Source organism: Rhopalosiphum maidis, chromosome 2 (genome assembly GCF_003676215.2).
Source record: "Rhopalosiphum maidis isolate BTI-1 chromosome 2, ASM367621v3, whole genome shotgun sequence".
NCBI classification, from domain to species: domain Eukaryota; kingdom Metazoa; phylum Arthropoda; class Insecta; order Hemiptera; family Aphididae; genus Rhopalosiphum; species Rhopalosiphum maidis.
Window position 1 is genome coordinate 19479983 of NC_040878.1, and position 22696 is coordinate 19502678.

General features: G+C 29.2%; 2 protein-coding genes across 4 annotated transcripts in view; one reads left to right on the plus strand and one right to left on the minus strand.

Moving 5' to 3' along the window:
• Nucleotides 1-1426: 1426 nt before the first annotated feature.
• On the plus strand, nucleotides 1427-4873 carry LOC113550992 (cytochrome P450 18a1-like). The gene is made up of 5 exons (XM_026952975.1): nucleotides 1427-2271; nucleotides 2907-3028; nucleotides 3237-3934; nucleotides 4031-4206; nucleotides 4368-4873. The coding sequence occupies exons 1-5, from the start codon at nucleotides 1914-1916 to the stop codon at nucleotides 4550-4552; spliced, it is 1539 nt and encodes a 512-aa protein (XP_026808776.1). The 5' UTR covers nucleotides 1427-1913; the 3' UTR covers nucleotides 4553-4873.
• A 4211-nt stretch (nucleotides 4874-9084) lies between these two features.
• The window catches only part of LOC113552021 (cytochrome P450 306a1-like), a 32179-nt gene continuing 18567 nt past the window's right edge, over nucleotides 9085-22696 (minus strand). Inside the window, exons 1-8 of one of the 3 annotated variants that reach the window (XM_026954673.1) lie at nucleotides 16219-16366; nucleotides 15983-16162; nucleotides 12100-12423; nucleotides 11598-11743; nucleotides 11307-11506; nucleotides 10931-11225; nucleotides 9383-9713; nucleotides 9085-9290 (exon numbers count right to left, since the gene is read on the minus strand). In XM_026954673.1, coding sequence (XP_026810474.1) covers nucleotides 9097-9290; nucleotides 9383-9713; nucleotides 10931-11225; nucleotides 11307-11506; nucleotides 11598-11743; nucleotides 12100-12412 — 1479 coding nt within the window. In that variant the 5' untranslated portion in view covers nucleotides 12413-12423; nucleotides 15983-16162; nucleotides 16219-16366 and the 3' untranslated portion in view covers nucleotides 9085-9096. Of the gene's footprint in view, nucleotides 9291-9382; nucleotides 9714-10930; nucleotides 11226-11306; nucleotides 11507-11597; nucleotides 11744-12099; nucleotides 12424-15982; nucleotides 16163-16218; nucleotides 16367-22696 lie in introns of those variants that run through there. The other 2 variants (XM_026954672.1, XM_026954674.1) reach the window with 2 other exon arrangements.

The following is a 22696-nucleotide window of genomic DNA, read 5'->3' on the forward strand; positions in this document are numbered from 1 at the left end:
ATCAATAGTATTTATTTATTTATTTACGTATATAAGCAATACATGCATTATTGATGTACATTGCGATAAATAATCATTTTTTTTTTTTTAATATTCAAACTAATACATTTCTTATACATTAAACTTTACAAATATCAAAAAAAAAAATAAAAATAATAATAAATAAATAAAATGTGATAAAAATATTGAACACTATGTATACAACAAACTGGGCAAGGTATCGCGTAGGTTTTTTATGTAGTACCTATAACTAATATACGAAAGTTCTACGGTTAGAAATATTTATTTTCCCATACGTAAACACAAACAAAACAATATAACAGACTCGTTTTGTGAAAATGACCGTTAATATAATATAATATAGGTATATAAATGTCTAAAGCGAAAGTTCCCAAACTCAACTTGCCGTTTCTGGTGTCCTATGTTCTGGTTATTTATTATTATTATATATATATATATCCTTCTATTTGGTTTTCTAACGAACTATTTAAACGACTAAATAATATATGAAACATCATTTTCAGAGTTCTCTGAGAATACGTCGAGACATGTCGGAATTAAAAGCAAAACAAAAACACACACACACACACACATAATATGTTATACCGTTTATATATTATTCATGTGTACGGCGTGAGATATCGAAGAGAAAAAAAATCAAAAATAACGTTCGTTCGAAATACATGTGTTGTGGGCGCGGCGCGGCTTGCCGTTGGGAGGATCTACGAGTGTGCGTGTATACGTATACGTGCGTGAAATAAATAATCGGTGGTCGCGGTGTGCGCCGGCCCAACGCTCAGCCGCGTCTGTCCGCGCGACGACCGCCGGGGCCTGGCGAAACTCGCTCTTTGGGCCGTCGTCACCGCCGCGCGCCGGGAGTAGGGACCGCGCCGCGTGCGCGCGTGTATAGGTGTGTGCGCGTGTGTGTGCGCGCGTGTGCGTGAGCGGGAGAGTGCGATAGAGAGAAAAAATAACGCCGTGTGGGCACCTGTCGTGCGCGATAGAGAGAAAAAAAAGCGAGACATAACGAAAAAGCAGAAAAAAAAAAAAAAAAAAGGGAAGGAAATCTCGAACGCTCTCGCGCTCCTCCTCCGCCGCCGCCCCGGATCGCGGGTATCCCCCTACAACCGCGCGCGCGCTGGTCAGAGAGAGAGAAAACAACAACAAAATATTTAAAAAGAAAGAAAACACACACTCACACGCGTGCAGGCATACACGTGTATACCTGTACACACGCGCACACGCGCACACACACACACACCTGTATACCCGGGCGTATATAATATAATATGTATTATACGAGGTGTACCTACCTCGCGCGCACACGCACGCCCGCACGCACGCACACACACGCACGCACACGCCTATCCCTACTATATGGGCTTTCGACACCCCGATATATTATAAAAGACCAAAAGAAGTACTCTCCCACGATTATTTTCAAAAGTGATCCCAACTCTTCGATGCCGACGCACGCGTCTCTTGCGTAAACACTGACTCTGCAGAGTACATACACGCTTACGCTGTTATACTGTATCATACATATTGTTGTTGTATTGCTATTATATATCCACCATCGCCGTCACCATCAACCATCGTCCATCACCATCGCCATCGATATTATCATTAATAATAATATCGTATAGATTATTATTACTTTCGCGCGTTACATTATTATTGCAGTCGGGAGTGATTTTTTTGAAATAATAATAATAATAATAATAATAAAAAAGTCGTTTCACATAATACTGTTATATATCCATCCGATACATAATAAATATACATAAATATTGTATTTTAATATTTTTACCGTCCGCCACGAACGTCGCCCGACACGATACGTCTCCTCGCCCCTTCGCCCGTTTTGTTCGCACCGGGTACATCGGCTCTCCGCGCGGCGGAGGCGGCGCGAGATGACGGCCGAGACCATGTCCGACGGCGGCGGATACAGCCGCGAACTGTGGCTGAACGCGGTCGCCGCGGCGCTGGGTCTGACCTACTCGGCGTACCAGCAGCTGCGGGCCGCCAGGACGCTGCCACCCGGACCGTGGGGCGTACCGTTCTTGGGGTACGCGCCGTTTTTGTCCAACCACTGCACGTACCTCAAGTACAACGAGCTGGCCCGCCGGTACGGGCCCATATGCTCGTTCACGCAGCGCGGCAACACCGTCATACTTCTCAGCGACCACAAGCTCATCAAGACCGCGTTCGACATGAAACAGATCACCGGCCGGCCCGACGACGGGTACATGGACATCATCGGCGGATACGGTGAGTCGCTGTTTAATCCGTTCGTTCCTACAATAATAATATACGTTTTGTGTTGCTCGATGCGCGCGGACGAAGGTCTTTATTTTCGGACGTTATTAAGACGACACGACCGACGTATATGTGTGTATAATGTAATAATTGATTGTACCCGAACATAAAATTATGTTAGTAATTTTTACCATGGGTTTTTTTTTCTCGTCATCGTTTCATCGCAAATCGACTTTTTAAATGCATATTATTAATACTATAATATTATGTCGTGTACCGATGTAAGCTATTAATTTTTTTTTTAATTTTTTATTCAAATAAAATATATACGCGTGTCCTCGAGATGACGAGATATCATGCACGTTGAATATAATATTTTGAAACTGTGTCGCAATTTTTTTTGACATACTATACGCCGGCACAATATTAATTATTAAATAATCACGTGGCCCGTACTGTTGCTACTGCCACTACTACAATACTGCAACCATTACTATTACTACTACTACTACTACTACATTACACAACGTGTGCGGACACGCGAATAATGGCTAGAATAATAATAATAATAATAATAATAAAATACTGTATGTTATTTCCATACCGACCAGACTTGTTATTAGAAACGTTATTTTTTATGTATACAGGAGCGGTAAATAGTACTGGGAAGTTATGGGAGTCGCAAAGGAAGTTTTTGCATTTGGTACTTCGACACATGGGGATGACGTTCACGGGCCACAACAGGTTGAACATGGAAAACAGAATAATGGTAAGTAACGTCATATCGTTAATACATAAATACTATACTTCGCAATAACTAATATTGTACACGATAACCAATATTTTCGAAATTTTAATATAATAAAATCACGCGTAAATGAGGGCTTTCTGTATGCCGACGTTTGCTAATCAATAAAAATGTAATTTAATCCTAACGTACGCTTATTATCATTATTTTATTTTTTTGTTGTACACAGATCGAAGTATCGACGTTAACGGAAACATTTCACAAGGCTTGTGGTAAACCAATAGATCTAAATGCGGGTTCGTTATGTCTGGCCATCACCAACGTAATTAGTTCATTGACGATGAGTGTTAGATTCGAACCGAACGACCCGCGCTTCGAACGGTACATGCACATGGTCGATGAAGGTTTCAAGCTGTTCGGCATGTTGAGGCCGGTGAGTTTGTTTTTGCCGAGACGTCATATTAATGACGAACGAAACATACAGGAAAAAATCAAGAATAACCATCGAGAAATCGCTGGATACTTTCAAAATATTATCGATGAACACAGAAGTATATTCGATCCGAATTGCATTCGAGACCTGGTCGACGCTTACTTGTTGGAGATAAAACGCTCCCAGGAAGCCGGCACGATGGATCAACTATTTCAGGGTTTGGATCCAAACCGGCAGGTCCAGCAAATTCTCGGTGACTTGTTTTCGGCCGGCATGGAGACTATTAAGAATACGATTTTGTGGGCCATGGTGTACATGCTCCATTATCCGGATGTGATGACCAAGGTGCAAGACGAGATCGATTCGGTTGTGGGTCAATATAAATCGCCAGTGCTCGACGATTACCCCAATTTACCATATACACAGGCTACCTTATACGAAGTACTGCGGAAATCGAGTATCACGCCTTTGGGCACAACACACGCAACAACCAGGTAAATTGTTTATTCTCGTTTCGTATATGTAACATACTTGTCAAATATTATATTATGCGTGCGAGCATTTCACGAAGTGTTGTATTGTTTTGACAGTGATGTAACACTCAATGGTTATCATATACCGACTGGCGCTCAAATCATACCTTTACAACACTTTGTACACAACGACCCGAACTTATGGGACGAACCGGAGGCGTTTAAGCCGGAGAGATTTATAAATGCCGAAGGCAAAGTGAAAAAACCCGATTGTTTTTTACCTTTCGGAGTCGGTAAGCTATTATTTTTATTTTCTAAACACAATACAATATATTATCGTACTATGTACACATAATATGCATAATAAATGTACCTATGTGTTATAACTTATAAGTGATATTTTATAAAATAGTAATTAATTGTCCCATTTTTTTTTTTTTTTTTTTTATAAAAGGTCGGAGAAAATGTCTGGGTGAGACGTTAGCTCAAATGGAACTATATTTGTTCTTTTCAACCTTGTTACACGAATTCGATATATGTCTACCTGATGGTGATGAATTACCTAGCATGGATGGTCAAGTCGGTATCACACTGACTCCACAATCGTTCAGGGTCGTCATGAAAGCACGCCACAAATAGATTTAATTTTTACTTTTTTATTCTCAGATCCTCTTACTTAGGTTGTTTATGTATTTTTAATGGAATATTATGTATTTATTCGAGTAATATTCCATGATAATTGTTTAGTTTAAAAATGTTTTATTATTTATTTACCAATTTTGTACGTGGTTCCCTATAAATTATATGCATTTTCTAACATTTAATTTAAGAACATACTATTTATTGATTAGCTAGTTTAGTTTAATTTATACTGTTATATAAAATAAAAATTGTATTTGTTTATTTAAAGTAGTTAGAAGTGCATGTTTTCCTATTGATATGTTTATGTACTTAGTGCCATATACCATTTTTTGTAAAAAATATTTGATGTAGTGTTTTATTTCGTATTTAGGTATAATTGTTATTTTTTTTAATATTACCAATGTACAAGCAACCTATTAAAATTAAATGTTATATGTTTTTTTCCAATCACTTGTTATATTAATTTACTTCAGGGGAACTATTCATGCAACTAATATGACACGAATGACATCTTATTTGACTAAGAACTATTAAATCGTTTTAAATCGGAGCTGTCCAAGGTTTAAAATTATTTTTCAACATCAGTTTCATTGTTTAATAGTTAATACCACATAGTTTTAAAGCATAGATCTCATCTGATAATTTACAAGTAAAAGTGTGTGAGAAAGTACTTTAAACCTGAGAGAATCTACACTGTAGAGTTAATAATATAAAACTTACAGTTATAAATATATATATTATATATTATACATTAACATTATGTACGTAGGTACTATATTATATTTATATATGTATAATACATATATAAATATATAGTACCTACGCCAATGGTAAAATTAAACTTTTTAAATTACATGCCAATGTTGTTCACAAGTGCAAAGCAAAAACACGGTTTATAGAATTAAAATTAAAATGATGATTTTTGTCGTTGTAAAAAAGGCTACAATGCTATTATACATAAAAAAAGACACTCGTCTATCCCCAACCACTGAAAGCAATGATGAACCTGTCGCATTCGAAAAGCAATTCTGAGCAAATTTTGGTTAACAATGTTTACATATTATGTTTATAATTCATTTACAATTTATAAGAACAATATAAGTTACTAATTATTACTTGAAAACTTAAGTCATAATTTTAATTAAACACGAATTAAGAGTACCTCCTAATATAAGTAAAGTGGAATTAAATAAAAAAAAATACAATTTAAAAAAACAATGTATTTTATTTTTATTTCAATACGGGCCGCGGCCTAAAGTATAGAATATAAGTTTAACATAATTAAATATACAATATAATATGTATTGACATCGATATTAAAGTTAACAAACAATAATTATTATTGAGATTTTTTAATTCTGGTTAGAATAATAATGTATATTATATTATATAGTTAACCTTGTATCCAATATTCAGGTCTTGGTACATAAAAATGGTGAATTTTACATAAATAAAACGTAAAGAAAACAGAAAAATGACCAAAATTAAAAATTTGTTATCTACTTAATAATAATATTTTATTGTTTTGTTTACAATATTCTGTTAAAAAACGTTCTTAGTGCTTAAGCAAAACAATTGTCTATGGCCTTTTTTAGAGTATTTTATGGATAACATTTTCAATCGACAAAGTATATGATTTCTCATTGCCTTTATGAAGAATTCATTGTATATTAGAAGTAAAATATACTTTTTAGTGGCAAATCGCACCTTTTAATCAAAATCCACTTTTAAATCGTACCTTCAAGTTGTTCGCATTTGTTTAAAAATCTCTACTACTTACCTCAGCGAACTTAACATGTACACTTATGGCTCGAAAGTTAATGACAGTGTAATAACTATAACATGTGCGCAATGTAAATAAGTAACTTTATTTTCTATTTCAAAATATTCTATAAAACCATTAATATATCAATTTGTATCCTAAAGCAAAGTACACTTGTCTTGTTCAGGAGACGAGAGTTCTTCAAAAAATGTTTAACTAAACTAATTATTAGGTATTAAATATGCATACTAATCTACATATGATTAAATAGGAATTTAACAACAGATAATTTTAAATTTTAAATAATCTAAAAAATCTAACCTCTTTTATTTCTATGATTATAAAAATATATTTAATATAGGATTAATTATTAAGCATAACATTGATTATACTCGGACATTTATATTTTGTTCTGTATATAGAAAATCACTATGTTCAATACAACATCAATTATATTTTTATGGCGTTGTAACGGTTTTAAATGAATTTGAAAAACAAAATAGTTGAGTATTAAAGTATTCATAGATACTAGATAGTAATTATATTTTAATCTTACTAGTTGCTAATATCAGTTTTGTATTTGACCTCTAATATAAGTACATACTATACAAGTACATCATCAGAAAAAGTTAATAGGAGTCAAACAGCTTTTCTATTTTATTTTATATACGATACAAAATAAATATTATTATCATGTTTTTCGAGCTTAAAATGTTTGATAAAGAACAGCTGAAATAGCTAATATTATCATTATTTTAGTAATTTTCAAAGAAAAGTCTTTGGTAAATAAACAATTTAGTATTGACGTTCTTAACATTATAGTCTTATAATAGGCATTAAATATCTATCCTTAGGCTTTCTACCTGATGTTATGAATTATAATAATGTAAATTTGTATAGTGTACCGGTAACAAATGGTGTCTCATTGTTCATTTAATTGTATTTGTATCATTCATAAATGTTAATGCATTTGCATTAGAGTGAGCAAAATTTGTTTAATTTTCGTAAATTTTGTATAAAAGAATTTAAAATTATTATATACTGTATAAATATGCATAATGAATTAAAACATAAATTAATTTTACTATAATTAAATAAGTACCTTATACATAGTTGTACGTACACATATAATATTAATGGTATAATATGGTAAAATAAAATAATAATAATATTATTATTATTATTATTATAACATTATTAGGTATAAATAATAAATACAAATTAAAAGAATAAGTATAATATCTCGTAAGTACCTACATAATACGTATCTTAATAATTTGCAGTACTTACCTAAACTGAAATTACGGTGCATTTGCGTATATTTTGTATATGCGGTGCATTTAGATCTTTTATAGAATTCGATAAAAACACATGACCAAAATACGTTCCAATGACATAGTATTCATAAATTTGTAAATCGTAATTCTATGCAACACATACATAACCCTAGTGGCCTACCTACCGTGTATAAATTAATAATAAGAATGAAAAATGTCTTGTTTTTTTAATGCTCATTTGGGTTATTGGGCGAAAAAAACCTGTTATTTAAATTTGACCATCGAATATTTTATATCATAATTTTAAGGGTAATAAAGAAAATACTTCAATATTCTTCGTAAAATAAAAAAATAAAATATATAATTGGTACTCTATTAATCGATTCTTATATATATTCTTTGCCATCTTCTAAATGACTTAAATCATAATAATATTAATAATAGTATATTTAAAATTTTAGATCCTATTTCAGCTGGTGAGACGGAAAACCCATTAATTTTTATAACTTACAATATTACAAATATATTGTATTGTTTTTAATCAGTCTAAGTGCTTAAACATAGTATTGATTACTTGTGTATTGATTAAAAACTTGATTTTTAAGGCTAGATAATAGATTATATCACGATAATATTCAAATTCGTATTATTCGTACGGTTTTAAATAATTTTTAAATTCTTTACTTGTAAGAACTACAAGTTGTATGATGTAATAGTATAAGCATTATAAATCGATCATGTGCCGTTTTTCAATTAATTTACCACCGGACGCAATTTGTAAAAAAAAAAATAATTATCATGAATTATGTTAATTGATAATTATAAAAACACTAAATGGCAGACACCGAGAAGCGTAGTAAATACAGTAAATATAACCTATATACATAACTGACTAACTGACCAGACCGGTCATGTTTACGTTATTAATTATTACTTATTATGTACCTATAGTATTACAATTTAATTGGACATAATACTTCCTACATTAATAGAATAATTTTCCCGCCAGAAATACACTACACATATCATGAATTATTAATTAATTAATTTGTATACAAACACGGATAAAATGAGCAAAAATCGTTCACAAACACACACTCACTCGCACTCATTCAGTGGTCTAGTGATTGGTTAACTAGCGGGTGATTCGTTTTACCTGTGTGTAGTACTGTAGTTATTGATTTCTTCGATACAAATTTCAAATAATCGGTAATCGTGATTTTTAAACGAACGAATTTTATTGATGACGTCGATAGATTCAACGAAAATGACCATCAATATTTTATTGGGAAATTATACACGTGAAATTATCGTGTACAGTTAATATAGTCAATATACAATACTATATAATAAGCGCCTTAAAATATTATACGAGTACATTTGGTGAACATCGTACTCATAACAAATCTAGAATATTTTTGTATTTATATAATTTTGTATGATTATATATTTATTTAAAAATCATTTTAATCAATTGAAAAAAAATTGAGCATCAATTCATCTTAAATTCGAGATTTAAAAACAATGTTGTGCGTAGCCGGACTGAGCGTTATGCCAAACTCCCCATCCATGATGGTGTTAATTTCTTTTTCAGATAGACCGTCTTCTATGGAAACATTGAAATTATGAATAATATTTGCACCGAATAAATAGAGTAACCAATAGGAAAGCGTGTCTCCAACACAAGCTCTTTTACCTGAAAACATTGTTAGATATTTTCATATTGACTACTATGGTACAACAATTTAAAAAAAAAATGAACGTTTCTAATTAGTAATAATTACTAACCGGCTTGAAATGGCATGAACGCTTTGTTGTGTATCATATTTCCTTTGTCATCTAAAAATCTTTTCGGTTGAAATACTTGCGGGTCCGTCCAATACTTTTCGTTGTGGTGCATTGCCCACTGCAGAGGTAAAACCATGGTCCCTTTTGGTATGCGGTAACCTAAAATTGTAATTTCGCTGTTGACCGATCGGGGTATTCCAGATGGAGCTACTGGCCGTAAACGCATAGTTTCAGACACACAAGCTTTTAGCAATGGAATGCTTTCAATCTGCTCTAAATCTATTATTCCGTTATTGGTGCATGCAGAATCCAACAATTTCTGTACGTCGTTCTAAAAATGTTTTATTATATCAAAATTTTATAAAGAAAACGTTATCAGTGATTTTCTTATTAGTATGTATATTTATTACACTTGTTTAGAGACTTAAACGTACGTGACACTTCATTATACACATAATTATATCTTATAAATTTGAATTAATTATCATCATTTATTTTAAATTATAAATTATAATAGCCATGTGCTGCTATTTTATTAACTTCAAGATATTTTGAAAATTATTATCTACATATTTTTATTTAATTGTTCTTAAAAAATTAATCTATCAGGGTACCATGTCATATTAAATATTTATAATGATCATATTAAAAAAAAAATAAATAAATAAACAATTTTAATTAAATGTAATAGCATTAATTAAAATTAGAAACCATAATTAATTAGATACCAGTGCAGTTAACCTACAGCCAATAGTTTATAGAAATATGTAGATGAGGTTATATCAGTATTTTATTATTTTCTTTGCATTTTTTACGATAGAATATATGAACCATGAACATATATATATATAAAGGTAGGCGAGTGTGTACCGTTCTGCTGTACACTAATAAGTGTCAAGTGGGTTACTATCATAGGTGTGTTACATTTGAATTCAATGATATATCGTTGAATACAAAAATAATTCTAAGCAGAGACGGTCAGCCTATAATATATAAGTATAGTAAGCATATTTCGTAATACGTTCTTTTGATAATATACTTGTATAGCTATTAAAGTCATTAATTTTACTTTTCGTAATACAAATAATAAAATGAAAATGAAAATGAAAATGACAATTTAAACATTTTATGAACATTTCATATATTTATGGTTATATTTTATTTTTATTCAAAAATAAAATAAAGAAATCAATTTAATCAAAATCTGGTATAGCGTGAAAATTCCAGTTTTTTTTAAATTTTTTGTTTGTTTTTCTCGATAATAAAAAAAAATATTAGGAATTTTTAATTTTGACTTCTTAAATGTACAAACTAGATTCAATTTTATATTCAAAATCAACCTCAAATTTTAAAATCATAGAATTTTATCGATAACTCATCGTGTACTCAAATAAAAAAAACATATCATTATAAAATCAATACATTCAACATTTAAAAATAAAATATTTATAAAAGAACATACAATGAATCTGCGTGTATGTTATAATAACATACAATTGTTATACCTAAATTAACTAATATTATTTAAAAAAATATGTGAATTTTTACCTGTATTTTTTTATTTAAAGCCATATAAAGAAGAAACCATCTTAGGGTATTCACGGTAGTTTCTACACCAGCACCAAAAATATCAGACAGAAGAAAACAACATTGTTTTTCGGTGAAGAAGTGGGAATCCGTGTTGTTTATTCTTTTTGTCATTTCTTTCATGAACATAGCCATCAGATCGTCACATTCATTGATTTCGTTACCTCGTTTTTCCATCAATGTTTTATATATGCAATGCGTATTTTTAACTCCCTCGACTACTTCAAAAACAGTATTTCTGTACTTCGGTATTACCCTAAGAAAATTACATCAACAAAATATTATTTAAACACATGATTATACGGGTATCACGCAAATCATTATATTCGTTTCTAACTTCAATATTGGCAAAACACTCAATGGCGTAGCTATAGCAAATTTTTTGGATCCATCTTCAGCCAAATTTCTTAAATAAATCCAATTAGGGTCATCTTCTGGCCACGCTTTACCCAACACTTTGAGATTTATGAAATCTCCTACGTGTACTAGAAAAAAAGTTCCTGTGTCAATTGGACTTTCATTTGACTGTCGTAATTTCTAAAATAAAAAATATATTACATTATTAATTATAATTAAAAAAATAGTATAAGTTTAAATAATTTTTGATTATCTTGGTATAAAGTGTTACCGAAATTGAAGCAGACACGACGTCGGAAATAAGTAGTTGTAAGTTATTTTTCTTCTCCCCAAACTTAGACACGCCAATTTCCTTAAGCCAATTGCAAACAAATTTTCGCTGTTCTTTCCAAAGAGGTCCGCGTGTAAATATCAGACCTATACGTTATTAAATTGTATTTACATTCCAAAATTACTTATAAGAACTATGATAAGTACGGTGGAATGAATATGCATATCAACATATAATTATTATGGAAGTTTACTTTTACGATGTTTAAAAAAAAAGTACATTTAAATTTTATATTTAAATTAATTATTTTACGCAGTTTTAACAGTACATTTATTACATTTATTTTATCATATTATACTTATACATAATATTTTTTTAATTATAGAAAACATTTAAATTCATTTTCATTATATATTTTTTAAATATAACTAAATACAACGAATAATTAAATACTATTCAACTCGGTATAACCGTATAGGCCATTGGTTATATAGATACTTACCATGTTCTTGCATGATTTCGTTGACAACTTCGAAATTAGTGCGATCGGCAAGTTCATTTCGTGCTAATTCCTTTCTAACCAATGTTGGATCCGACATAACTACTGCAAAATGTTTCCCCATTTGAATACTGTAAATTGGTCCATACTTATATGCCAGTGCCGTCAACGTTTTGTAAGGTTGTGTAGGATTTAGCCATGGCAGATAGCCGAGGATTGGAACACCCCAAGGGCCTGGAGGTAAGTTTCTGTTGGATCGCCATAGATAACTAGCATACAACGCACCGAGTAATATTACACCAATGATCCAAAACATGATTTAAGTTCCTTTAACACGATTCAATAGAATATAATATTATTGTAGTATAATAATAGGTACTTACGAAATTGTGATTTTAAATTATAGTTAACATTTTCATCGTTGTATTAGGTACTTGTACTTACATGGTACCTAACCTACCAGGGGACAAATAACGATGCAACATGCGATGCAATTAATTAAATTAGAAAACCTATAATAACACTTAATAATGTTTATTTATTATAAAATAAATAAACACAATTATATTTAAAATCTATTAAATTGAGAAGAATATACTCGTATGTAAATTTAGTGGAATTACAATACCAACTGAATGGTGCGTGTGAAAGGATCAGTGGATAGTGGATAGGTCTTTATAGTTTTATAGATTTTTTTTTATATTTATTTCGCAAGTTCATCTCAGTTACGTGACAAACACAGTAATATATCATAATATATTAAACACTATACTGTAATAAATTATTGGTCTTAGATTCCGGGCTACGAAAGTTTTACGAAACGTGATCAATATGAATTTTATAGATGGTCTTAGGGGTTTCCTCTTAGCGGATATTATATGTATTAACTTCCGTACAGTACACGGTTGATTAATGTGTACGCCATAGTTATTATTATTTCTTATTAATACACTTATTGGATCCAAATAAATGTAAAGTTATATTGAATTATATTGTTCATTTATTGTAGTATAATAATTATTAAAATATATTTAATTATTTTTATTATATAATATTGCTCAAATTAATATTTAAACTATAATTAATTGCGCGTTTTTAAGTATAATTATTACTAGCTATTGTATATTGAAACTTATATATTTTTCATTTAATTTGTTCACATAATATTATGCATTAATTTGTTTTGATCCAAATAATCCAATTATCAATTTTTATAAGGAATAATAACAATTATGACGTAACACTAATGACGAATGTACCTAAGACGAAAAATGGCAGAAGAATGACAGTATGTGCTGCAAGTGTGGTTTATAACCTACACATTTACGAAAATAAATTTTTTCTATAATTGACTACTGCAGGCTTTCATAATGATATTATATCCTACTTATATTATATTGTCTGTCATCGAATGAGATGATTTTATGTTAAGTTTATCATTATTGCTTTCAAATGAAATATTGAATAATATTATAATTATAAACAAACACAAAGCGTAACGCTTGCGGGGTAGTAACAATCGACACAGTGGTAGTAGCTATATACGTAAGTACTGCTGCCAGCCCGACTTTTGCTACAGTATGTCACACCGAGTTATTTTTTTTTTTATTTATTTATTTATTGTGCACACCGCGAGCGTATTCCGTTCACGACACATTTCGACCTTTTATTTAATTGTATATAGTTTTTTTTACCTTCCCCGTGTTTTGATCGCGTCCCGTTCAAAACTGGTTGTTAAGTGGAGCATGTTTATTATATTATAATCCGATTGCGTCCCAAATGCAGGCGAACGAAAAAAAAATGTATACAAACTATACAGAATGTGTCCGGCGGGTATGATACGGGAGAAAAAAACAGATTTCAAACGGTATACGTATCTATAGTCTATACGATTGTGAAACGACATAATATCATATGGAAAATACAAAGAAATTTAAACACTAAACGCTAGAGTCCGGCGGAATATTCAAATGTCAGCATTTCTTATTGTCGGACGCAATGGGAACGCTATACATATATATTTTTCGTTTAACCGCATTTTAGGAATAATGCTAAGAACTATTCCAAAATACGACATAAGAAAACAATAAAGTAAGTTGATAGCATAAAACGTATATACATATTTATATATATATATGACTAAATTATTGTTTTTTAAATTTTAAAATTGTATTGCTATAGAGGTGTACCATACACATTTTTAATATCATCTAGGTCAGTATTTCTTAAACTGTGTTTGGCACAGTGTTAGGCATGCACATTTATAAAATATTATTATATTTTCATATTACATAATAGCCAATTACAATATAAAATGTTCAAATACATAATAAATAATAACCTAGTCAGTAGTCAATATATACTACTATGTATATTATACTTATACAATATTAAATCAGATATAATGTATTAATGTAATTTCTTGAATGATCCTAATACCTTATAAATAAATAATTTAATTACATTTTTCTGTATTTAGTGTATTGTTAATATTGTTATTTATTGCCATTTTTTGTGTACCCTCAGTTTTAAGATAATTTCCATAGGAGTAGTTTAATAATATTAATAGTAATAAGTTTAAAAAAATTGGTTAAATTTTTATTTACTTAGATTTTTTCAGTTAATTGAATACACAATAATATTATTCTAATTTTAGACATTTTATATAGTGTATAAACAATGACAACGTTGTCTAACCGAATTGATAAAGACTATAGTCATTATTATGACTCATTTTCAACATTGACAGCGTAACATATACATTTAAAAAAATAAATTATGTTTTTAACAATATACGACTATAAAAAGGGAGTTTTCATATTTTGAAAAAAGTTCATATTTTCATATAATGTGTCTATATAGTTAAATATTCTGAAAATCAAAATTTGAATAAATTCATAATCAATGGAAAAACATAGATATTTTCTCTTCTGTATATTTCGAGTAGATCACTGTAGTGGATGTGTTAATTTGAATTCAATTTCTGAGCCGAGGAAAAGTTATCTACGTGCAGGTAAAACGCATTGATAAATGTGCTAAAAGCGATGACCGGGATTATTTTGTCCGTAAAATCATGTGTATGTTTATTTCGTTGACGATAATACATTTTTTTGACCAAAAACCAATTCACTCTTTTTTAAGTTTGGGTAAAAACAAGTCATTTAGACGAAAACTAAAAGATCGATTTTGGACGAAAACATGTATATTTAATATTATTACCATACCAGATTTCAGATCGAAATATTTTCATTAATATTTGAAGATTACTTATTTATCGTCACGAAAACAAACAAATCGTATTTAAAAGCGAATAAGAATCACTGACAGCTGATCTGTCTATCCATAAGCGGGCATTGTTGATATAAACTTTGTATCATAAAGAATCGTTTCGACTAAAGAATAATTTTTCTAAAGACTAAAATGCCTTTGACGCCGTAAATAGTATCAATAAAAGATTAAATAATTGTTGACTGCTCCATAATGTTTTGAGAGACAAAAAAATGATAATAATAATATTGATGTAAAGCCATATTTCCAATATGTGCATTCTTACTCTGTTTAAAAGATCTAAAATGAGGAGGGGGTAGCATGCTTTTTGAATCTCCATGTATACAATACAATCTTAACATAATCATTTAGTTTTTATTAAATCATAATAATATTTTTTTCGAACGACATTTTAATATTTAATATAATACTGTCACTGCAAGATTACTTGTATACGTGTAACACATAGTTTTAAATCTTTATTATTTTTATATTCATTTGTATTTTATATTAGGTAAATATTATAGACATTGATTTGACAGAGTTTATTTCAGTATACTTGTAAAAGCTTAAGTTAAATCTATAAAAAAAAAAACAACTGGTGTTCATTACAACTTACCCGACAGTAAACGGTGTTTTTTGATTGCAGTCAGTATATTTTAACGCATACAGACACTAAACTACAACATAAACCTTCTTGTTGACGACGATTATCCGTACTGTAGAAAATATGATGATGTGTTGATGTTAATCTGATTATCTGAATTTATGACGGTATTGTGTCTGGTACCTGCGCCGTCTATAATAATATATTATGTATTGTCAAAATACAATGGTTTACGAAAGAAAAAACACATTTTGATCGCGTGAAAAAAAGCAGAAAAACCACGAGCGGCCGGCGGATTATTGTTATTTCATATCAACATTGATAATTATTGTGTATTTGTTTCAAAATTATTTGTCGGTGTACAAACTGCATAAAAAGACCATAATGAAAATAATGTACAAAGTATGTAAGCACGCTGTGGATTTCACTTTTAAATATTTGTCGTAAGCTATAGGAAAAAAATAGTAAATGTATTCAATAAAAATTGTCGTACACATTTGACCAAATCAGATTCATAAATTCCACATTCTATATACTCATTCTGTTAGTACATTATCATTTGTATGAATATCTAATGTACATTGTGATTGTGGCGTTAAGCGCATAATCGAATAGTTGATTCGTAATACAATGGATTTTTGTCGAATTGAATAAAAAAATATATTACGTATTATACATACGAATAACAATATTGCTATAAAAAAATTGTCTAAAAAATAAATCTTTTAAATTGTTTACTCATAAATTGCTTGATAGACAAAAATTATAAAAATCACATATTATTCATTTTGTGTCATGTAGTTCACCTCGAAATTTAAGAAAAAGCCTAATCATGATAATAATTTAATATTTGTAGTGCTAAATTTTAGTTATTATTGAAATTATGAAGAGTTGAGATTTTGCCAATAAATATTTATTCTGAAATTTATTACCTTGATAAAAAAAAAATAATTGTTAGTATAGTAATTTAAGTATCTTAACTAATAACTAAAATCTTGGACCGGATTATATTTACCAAAAAAAAATGTTTATACTATCGACAGTTTATTAAATAATTTATTATTTATATTAAAATAATAATATTACCCATACAGTGTAGTGGTATTTCGCATTATATAAAATATATTATGTATATATAATTAATTATAATATGTTATTATAAAATACAAATCGTAATTTTTTTCTTTCATATCCAGTGAAGGAGTCACCCAGAGTTCTATGAACTTTTAAACCGATTCAAAATTGTTCAATGGGAACAGACGTCGTGAACAATAAAACCTTGAAGACACATTAATGAGACGATAAGGTCGTCTGCAGGACATAGTCTAGTCTACCACAGGTAAGATCCGGTTTTACTTTCATTGATGTAAACAAGTCCTATATTATGTACGAAGGGTCTGCAATTCCAAGAAATCCGATGCAAACACGTTTATACTCATTGGGGTGAACAGTCTATAAGGAATTCGGTATTGTTCCTACGTGTTATAAGACGAAAAAAAGGTTCGCTCCCCCCAATGCGTTATTGGAATGTCGACGATTTCAAAGAGTCATAATATATTCGGATATTCCCATTATATTATTAAATACATCTGTTATACCTATTAATTGTTGAACCCATAGAATAATAATACACTTTGAAGGTACACGAAAATCATTTTATAAATTATAAGGGTACATTCCATGTGGTAGACCGTAGCCGCTTATATATATATATATATATGTATACGTATGTATTGTTAAAAATAATTCAAAAGAGAAAGACATTATTCTTTTGGTTTTAAACAAAATTAATTATAATATAAAATTACATTTGCTGGTTAGATTTATCGGTTACTTATAATATGAATACATTTTAGTATTTAACAATCATGATTAGAGCTCGGAACTTATGCACTTAAAAAGTATTAACTAAGCATGGACTTACGTGCTTATATAATAATAAAACAATTAATATGCTTTAAAAATATGGATTTATTTATTTTATACAACTTTTATAAGATGTTAATATTTAATAATTTCTACTAAATATTTTTTTAATAAAAAAGCGAAATCGTATGATAACTAGGGATCAGAAAAACATGATACAATAATCCCTAGTGAAAATGCGGAAAACTCCAAATGTTTATACATTATAAATAATGTTTGTTTTTATTGTCAAATTTTAAAATTGTGTTATAAACATATCATTAAAATATGCTCCAAAAAATCGTAAAATTAAAAAATATGCACTAAAAACTTTCAATATTTTTTCGTAGTGTCGTGAAATTAATTTCAAGTTTACTAAGCAATAAATCTAATAGCCCTAAAAAAAAAACCACGTTAATGTAATAGCTTCCGAGCCTTAGACTCGTGCATAAGGCAGTGTTAGTTAATAGGTATTTACTAATAATAACATCATTAATAATTATAAAAAATCATTTTTCATTTATTTGAATTTTACTATTTTAGTATATAACATACATTAATAGATCTAAAGCAGTAAAACACAAATCAATTGATATCCACAGATTAAATAAAACCACCTTAAAAATAAGAAAAACATTGATTTTTATTTTTATGTAAATTACGATAAAAAGTAATAACATTTCTTTTAAATGGACTAAAACTAAATTATGGAAAAAATAAAAATAAAACTTTCGACATGTGTACATTTTCTATATAATTCATTAAATAGTGAATTGTAGTGGTATTTATTTATCTATTTTATTTTATTATTTATTTATTTTTTTCAATAACTAGTATTTCAAAACGTATCCAAATAAAAAATCCATTGAAGTGCTCAAGTGCTGTTGACTGCAATATAAGTATTTTATATACCTGCAAACCTTAAATAAGGTTTGTCAAGACCTTTTTTTTTATTAAGCTGGGTCTACATCTACGCCGTCTATAGCGTACCGTGTATCGTGTTGTGTTTAAAAGTTGAGTTCGGCCCAACTCTGGAAATTTCTGGATAGATTATGCTTAATAAAAGATGGCAACGATGTCATATGATTACAACAGCCAATCAGAACACGATAAAAGACATACGCCACGAGATACGACGCAATTATTAACCCGGCTTATAGTATGTTATATTCACGGTAAGACTGATGAGCGATATTTTCCTTTGGCTAGTCTTGGGAAAACGTTGTCGTCACCCATAAATGCATATTGCTTACTTAAAATAATTCAATATTGTTTTGTAGAAGTAAATTGTGATGACATCCGGCAAAACGAGTCTATGTAATGAATTAATTAATAACGTGTATTCGCGAGCATTATCAGTTTATCACCTATTTAGGCGGCCAGACGAGACGTGCCGCCTGTTTTCCGATTTCGAGGTTTATTGCGGGCCGAGGTTGTCGTGCAAGGTAAGAGTGTTAGACGCACATCGCTCTTCATTAATTTGATGTGATACATAATATATTATTATAATATTATCATTCATTATCTCGTATATTTCCACGAACGTTTTTATCACTATATATTACAAATTATAATAATTCAACCTATATTGGTAGGTTAGTAAAATCTCGTCGAATCCTCGGCAAAATACGAGTAGTTGCGTTTTTGTTTGGATCATTATAAACAGTTTTGATAATAATTAATCGACAAATATCAAATCGTATTTCAGTTTTCGAGGTGTTTCTCGTTCATAGCGACTAAAATTTTCAAGAGTGCGTTCATTCACAGTGAAGTATAAATCTGATGCGCGGCGTTATTGTATTTTGTATATGATTACAATATTATATAAAATTATATAACATACAACTCAAAATGTAATAACATCTTTCAGTGAATATCGTACAACAGTAAACAGATTCATAGTAATATTGTATACATTTTCATTGTGTATATTATATAGTACTTATAATTCATAATCATATAATATAATTAAAAGTTTTAAATTGTTTTCACAATTTTTTTTTTAAATATAAAAAAAATAATTAACATCGTTATTTATAGTTTAAATAAGTTATTTCGACCAAATTTAAATTTAAAATGTCTATATAAAATAATGTGGTTATAGGTTTTTAATATATTTTAATTGAAAAATTGACAACTTAAAGTTTTGTATACAGTTTTCAAATATTTCTACCCGGTGAGGCAGCGAATAATTTTTAATCAACATTTAAAGAAAAAAATCCACAACAAATTGAAAATTTCTTATGTCTTTAAATAACTAAAAAAAGTTAAAAATGTTTGAACATTTTATCATGTAATGAAAATGGTATTATAAACATTTGGTGAAAATTACAATATCTACGGTTATTCGTTCTCGTGTTACACTAAAAAAACGATTTTGTTGAAAATTGTATTTGCGTAAAAATACAATAAGAAATAAGACATTCTGTGTGTATATATTATTAGAACACGCATATTATATTAGGTTTGAAACACGTGAAGAAAATTATTAAATATACTTATAGATATTATATGCAATAAAAACGGTTCATTGAACTATTCAGCCGTTCTCCACATTACAACATCATAATATTTGAAAGACGTAGGTATCCAACATGAATAATATCGCGAACGATGCTGAACTAGCAATAGTCAAAAACACTAAGACAAATTATATCGAACTAACGAGGAGTTTAAATTAGTATCATAATACACCTATATCGCGGTAACTCGGGATAGATAAAAAACTAGTTAGAGTATCTTCAGCTTAACATTAACTGTATAATGTACGTGTAGGGCATAATTATAGATAGACATGTACTTATATCGTTGAAAAAATATCTATTACAGTTCAAAAATCGCCATATAAAATAATCATAGTATAATATGTACCTATATAATCGTGTGTATATATATAATATATACATAGGTACATAACATAATTTTTCAGCCTCGAAACTTGATCACTGTAAATTTTGTATTTCTTATACTTAAACAACATTAGAAATAGCAGTGACACCAATCTAAATATGAAAACTGCCGCGTATGGCCAAGTTATATTGCTTGATCCACAGATACGTGAAAACGATGGTTCATCTCTAAAATAATTTTAGTACGAATCTTATTAGCCCATATAAGAAAACAACATGGTATAGGTATTTGTTTGTGTTTGGTAAAAAATTTTATTTTTTATTAGTAAAAACTCGGATCACTCCACCTAAGAGTATTTATCTATATATATATTTTTTTTGTTTATTATAAAGTGTTCCTGACAGAGTCATCCAACTTATTGATAATTATTAATTAACATTTTAGCTGTTTTACAATTGATAAAGCATAATTATTTATAAATTATTTACATCATGAGCATATAATATTTATATATGTAATAATAATAAAAAAAAATTATCTTTAAGTAGTTCTATAATGTTAAACCTTAATCATATAATCATGTATATTAAAAGCTAGATAAACAAACTTTATATACCTCCCAACCACCCCCTAAATTCTGCTTCAATTGTATAAACACGTGTTTAGAATACCGATACAGTGTAATGAATGTATCAAAACGTTTCAAAACGAATATTTTATATATTCGCTTACATGTGGTCGAAACCACGTGTTTGCCACGCAATGATGGCGATATAAGTTATATCATATAACTATATGAGTCATTTAGTGCAAAACAAAAAAATAGCACAAAAAAAACATCCGAAATGCTATTATAATTCACTACTTTAATTGATATGAACATTCACGAAATAAACAAATTTGTAAAACGTCACTTATAACCTTGTCTCTAAATTTATACTCTATAGTTCAATCGCCGTATATGCTAATATAAATATATTCATGGTCAATGGTTCAAGTCCGGTCATTTCTTTACGGTATTTACAGACGAATTAATTGTAGTATTTAATTCAAGTATAAACAGCAGTGTTACACAAATATGCACGTGTATAATTTCACTTTATAGAAGATTCATTTAAGGTATTTCAATAATTTATAGGTCTATCTATAAGGTCTATTTACTTTTTACTTATATCATGTATATAACGACATAGTGGTATCACAACTAATTTACACTATCTATGTAAAACATAAAAGTATTCGAGTTATCCACGTGCTAAGAATTCGTGTCGGTAAATACTTCGTTTATATTTACTTTTAACTAGTCATAATAATATTATTAATAATAATAATAACAATAACAATAATAACATTAATAACAACAATATGCTAATAATAATAAAGTTTGTAAACATATATTTGAAATACATACAAATTTATTATTGAAAACATACGTCTTGAAGACGTCCTATATTATGAGAATTTAATAATTTGTTGTTGGACCGTGTAGACAGTATATATATATATATAATGTTTTCAGTATGTGTACTTTTTAAAATGTATATAAATAGGTACTTATTTACCGACTACTTTTATAGTTTCTCATTTAGATAGTTAAGATTCGAATTGAGACTTTTTGAAGAAAAAAAATCAAAAACGATATTAAGTATAGCTACTGAATTATTTGTCATTCGAAACATATTAATATATTAATATTTTAGTAAATATTAGCATTTTTGTAAATATAATATTTTTAATAAAATATAAAGTTTTATTATTTTAATAATCGTTGTTAAAAAAAATAAGCATTGAGATTTTGAATTTAAACCACGTGTTCAGGGCACGGATCAAGTATATTTTTTACTCGAGACAAAATATAAAATTAGTAGGTACCCTCTCATAATTTAACCCCTCTATGTATGCCACTGTTGTACTTATGTACCAGTTACATAAAAGAAAAAGAAAAAAAAAATATTAGAGACTTGATTAGAA

Coding starts and splice junctions, on each gene's coding strand:
- LOC113550992 (XM_026952975.1), top strand. CDS start 1,914: ATGACGGCCGAGACCATGTCCGACGGCGGCGGATACAGCCGCGAACTG. Junction 2,272..2,906: donor GGACATCATCGGCGGATACG/GTGAGTCGCTGT, acceptor TTATGTATACAG/GAGCGGTAAATAGTACTGGG. Junction 4,207..4,367: donor TTTTTTACCTTTCGGAGTCG/GTAAGCTATTAT, acceptor TTTTTATAAAAG/GTCGGAGAAAATGTCTGGGT.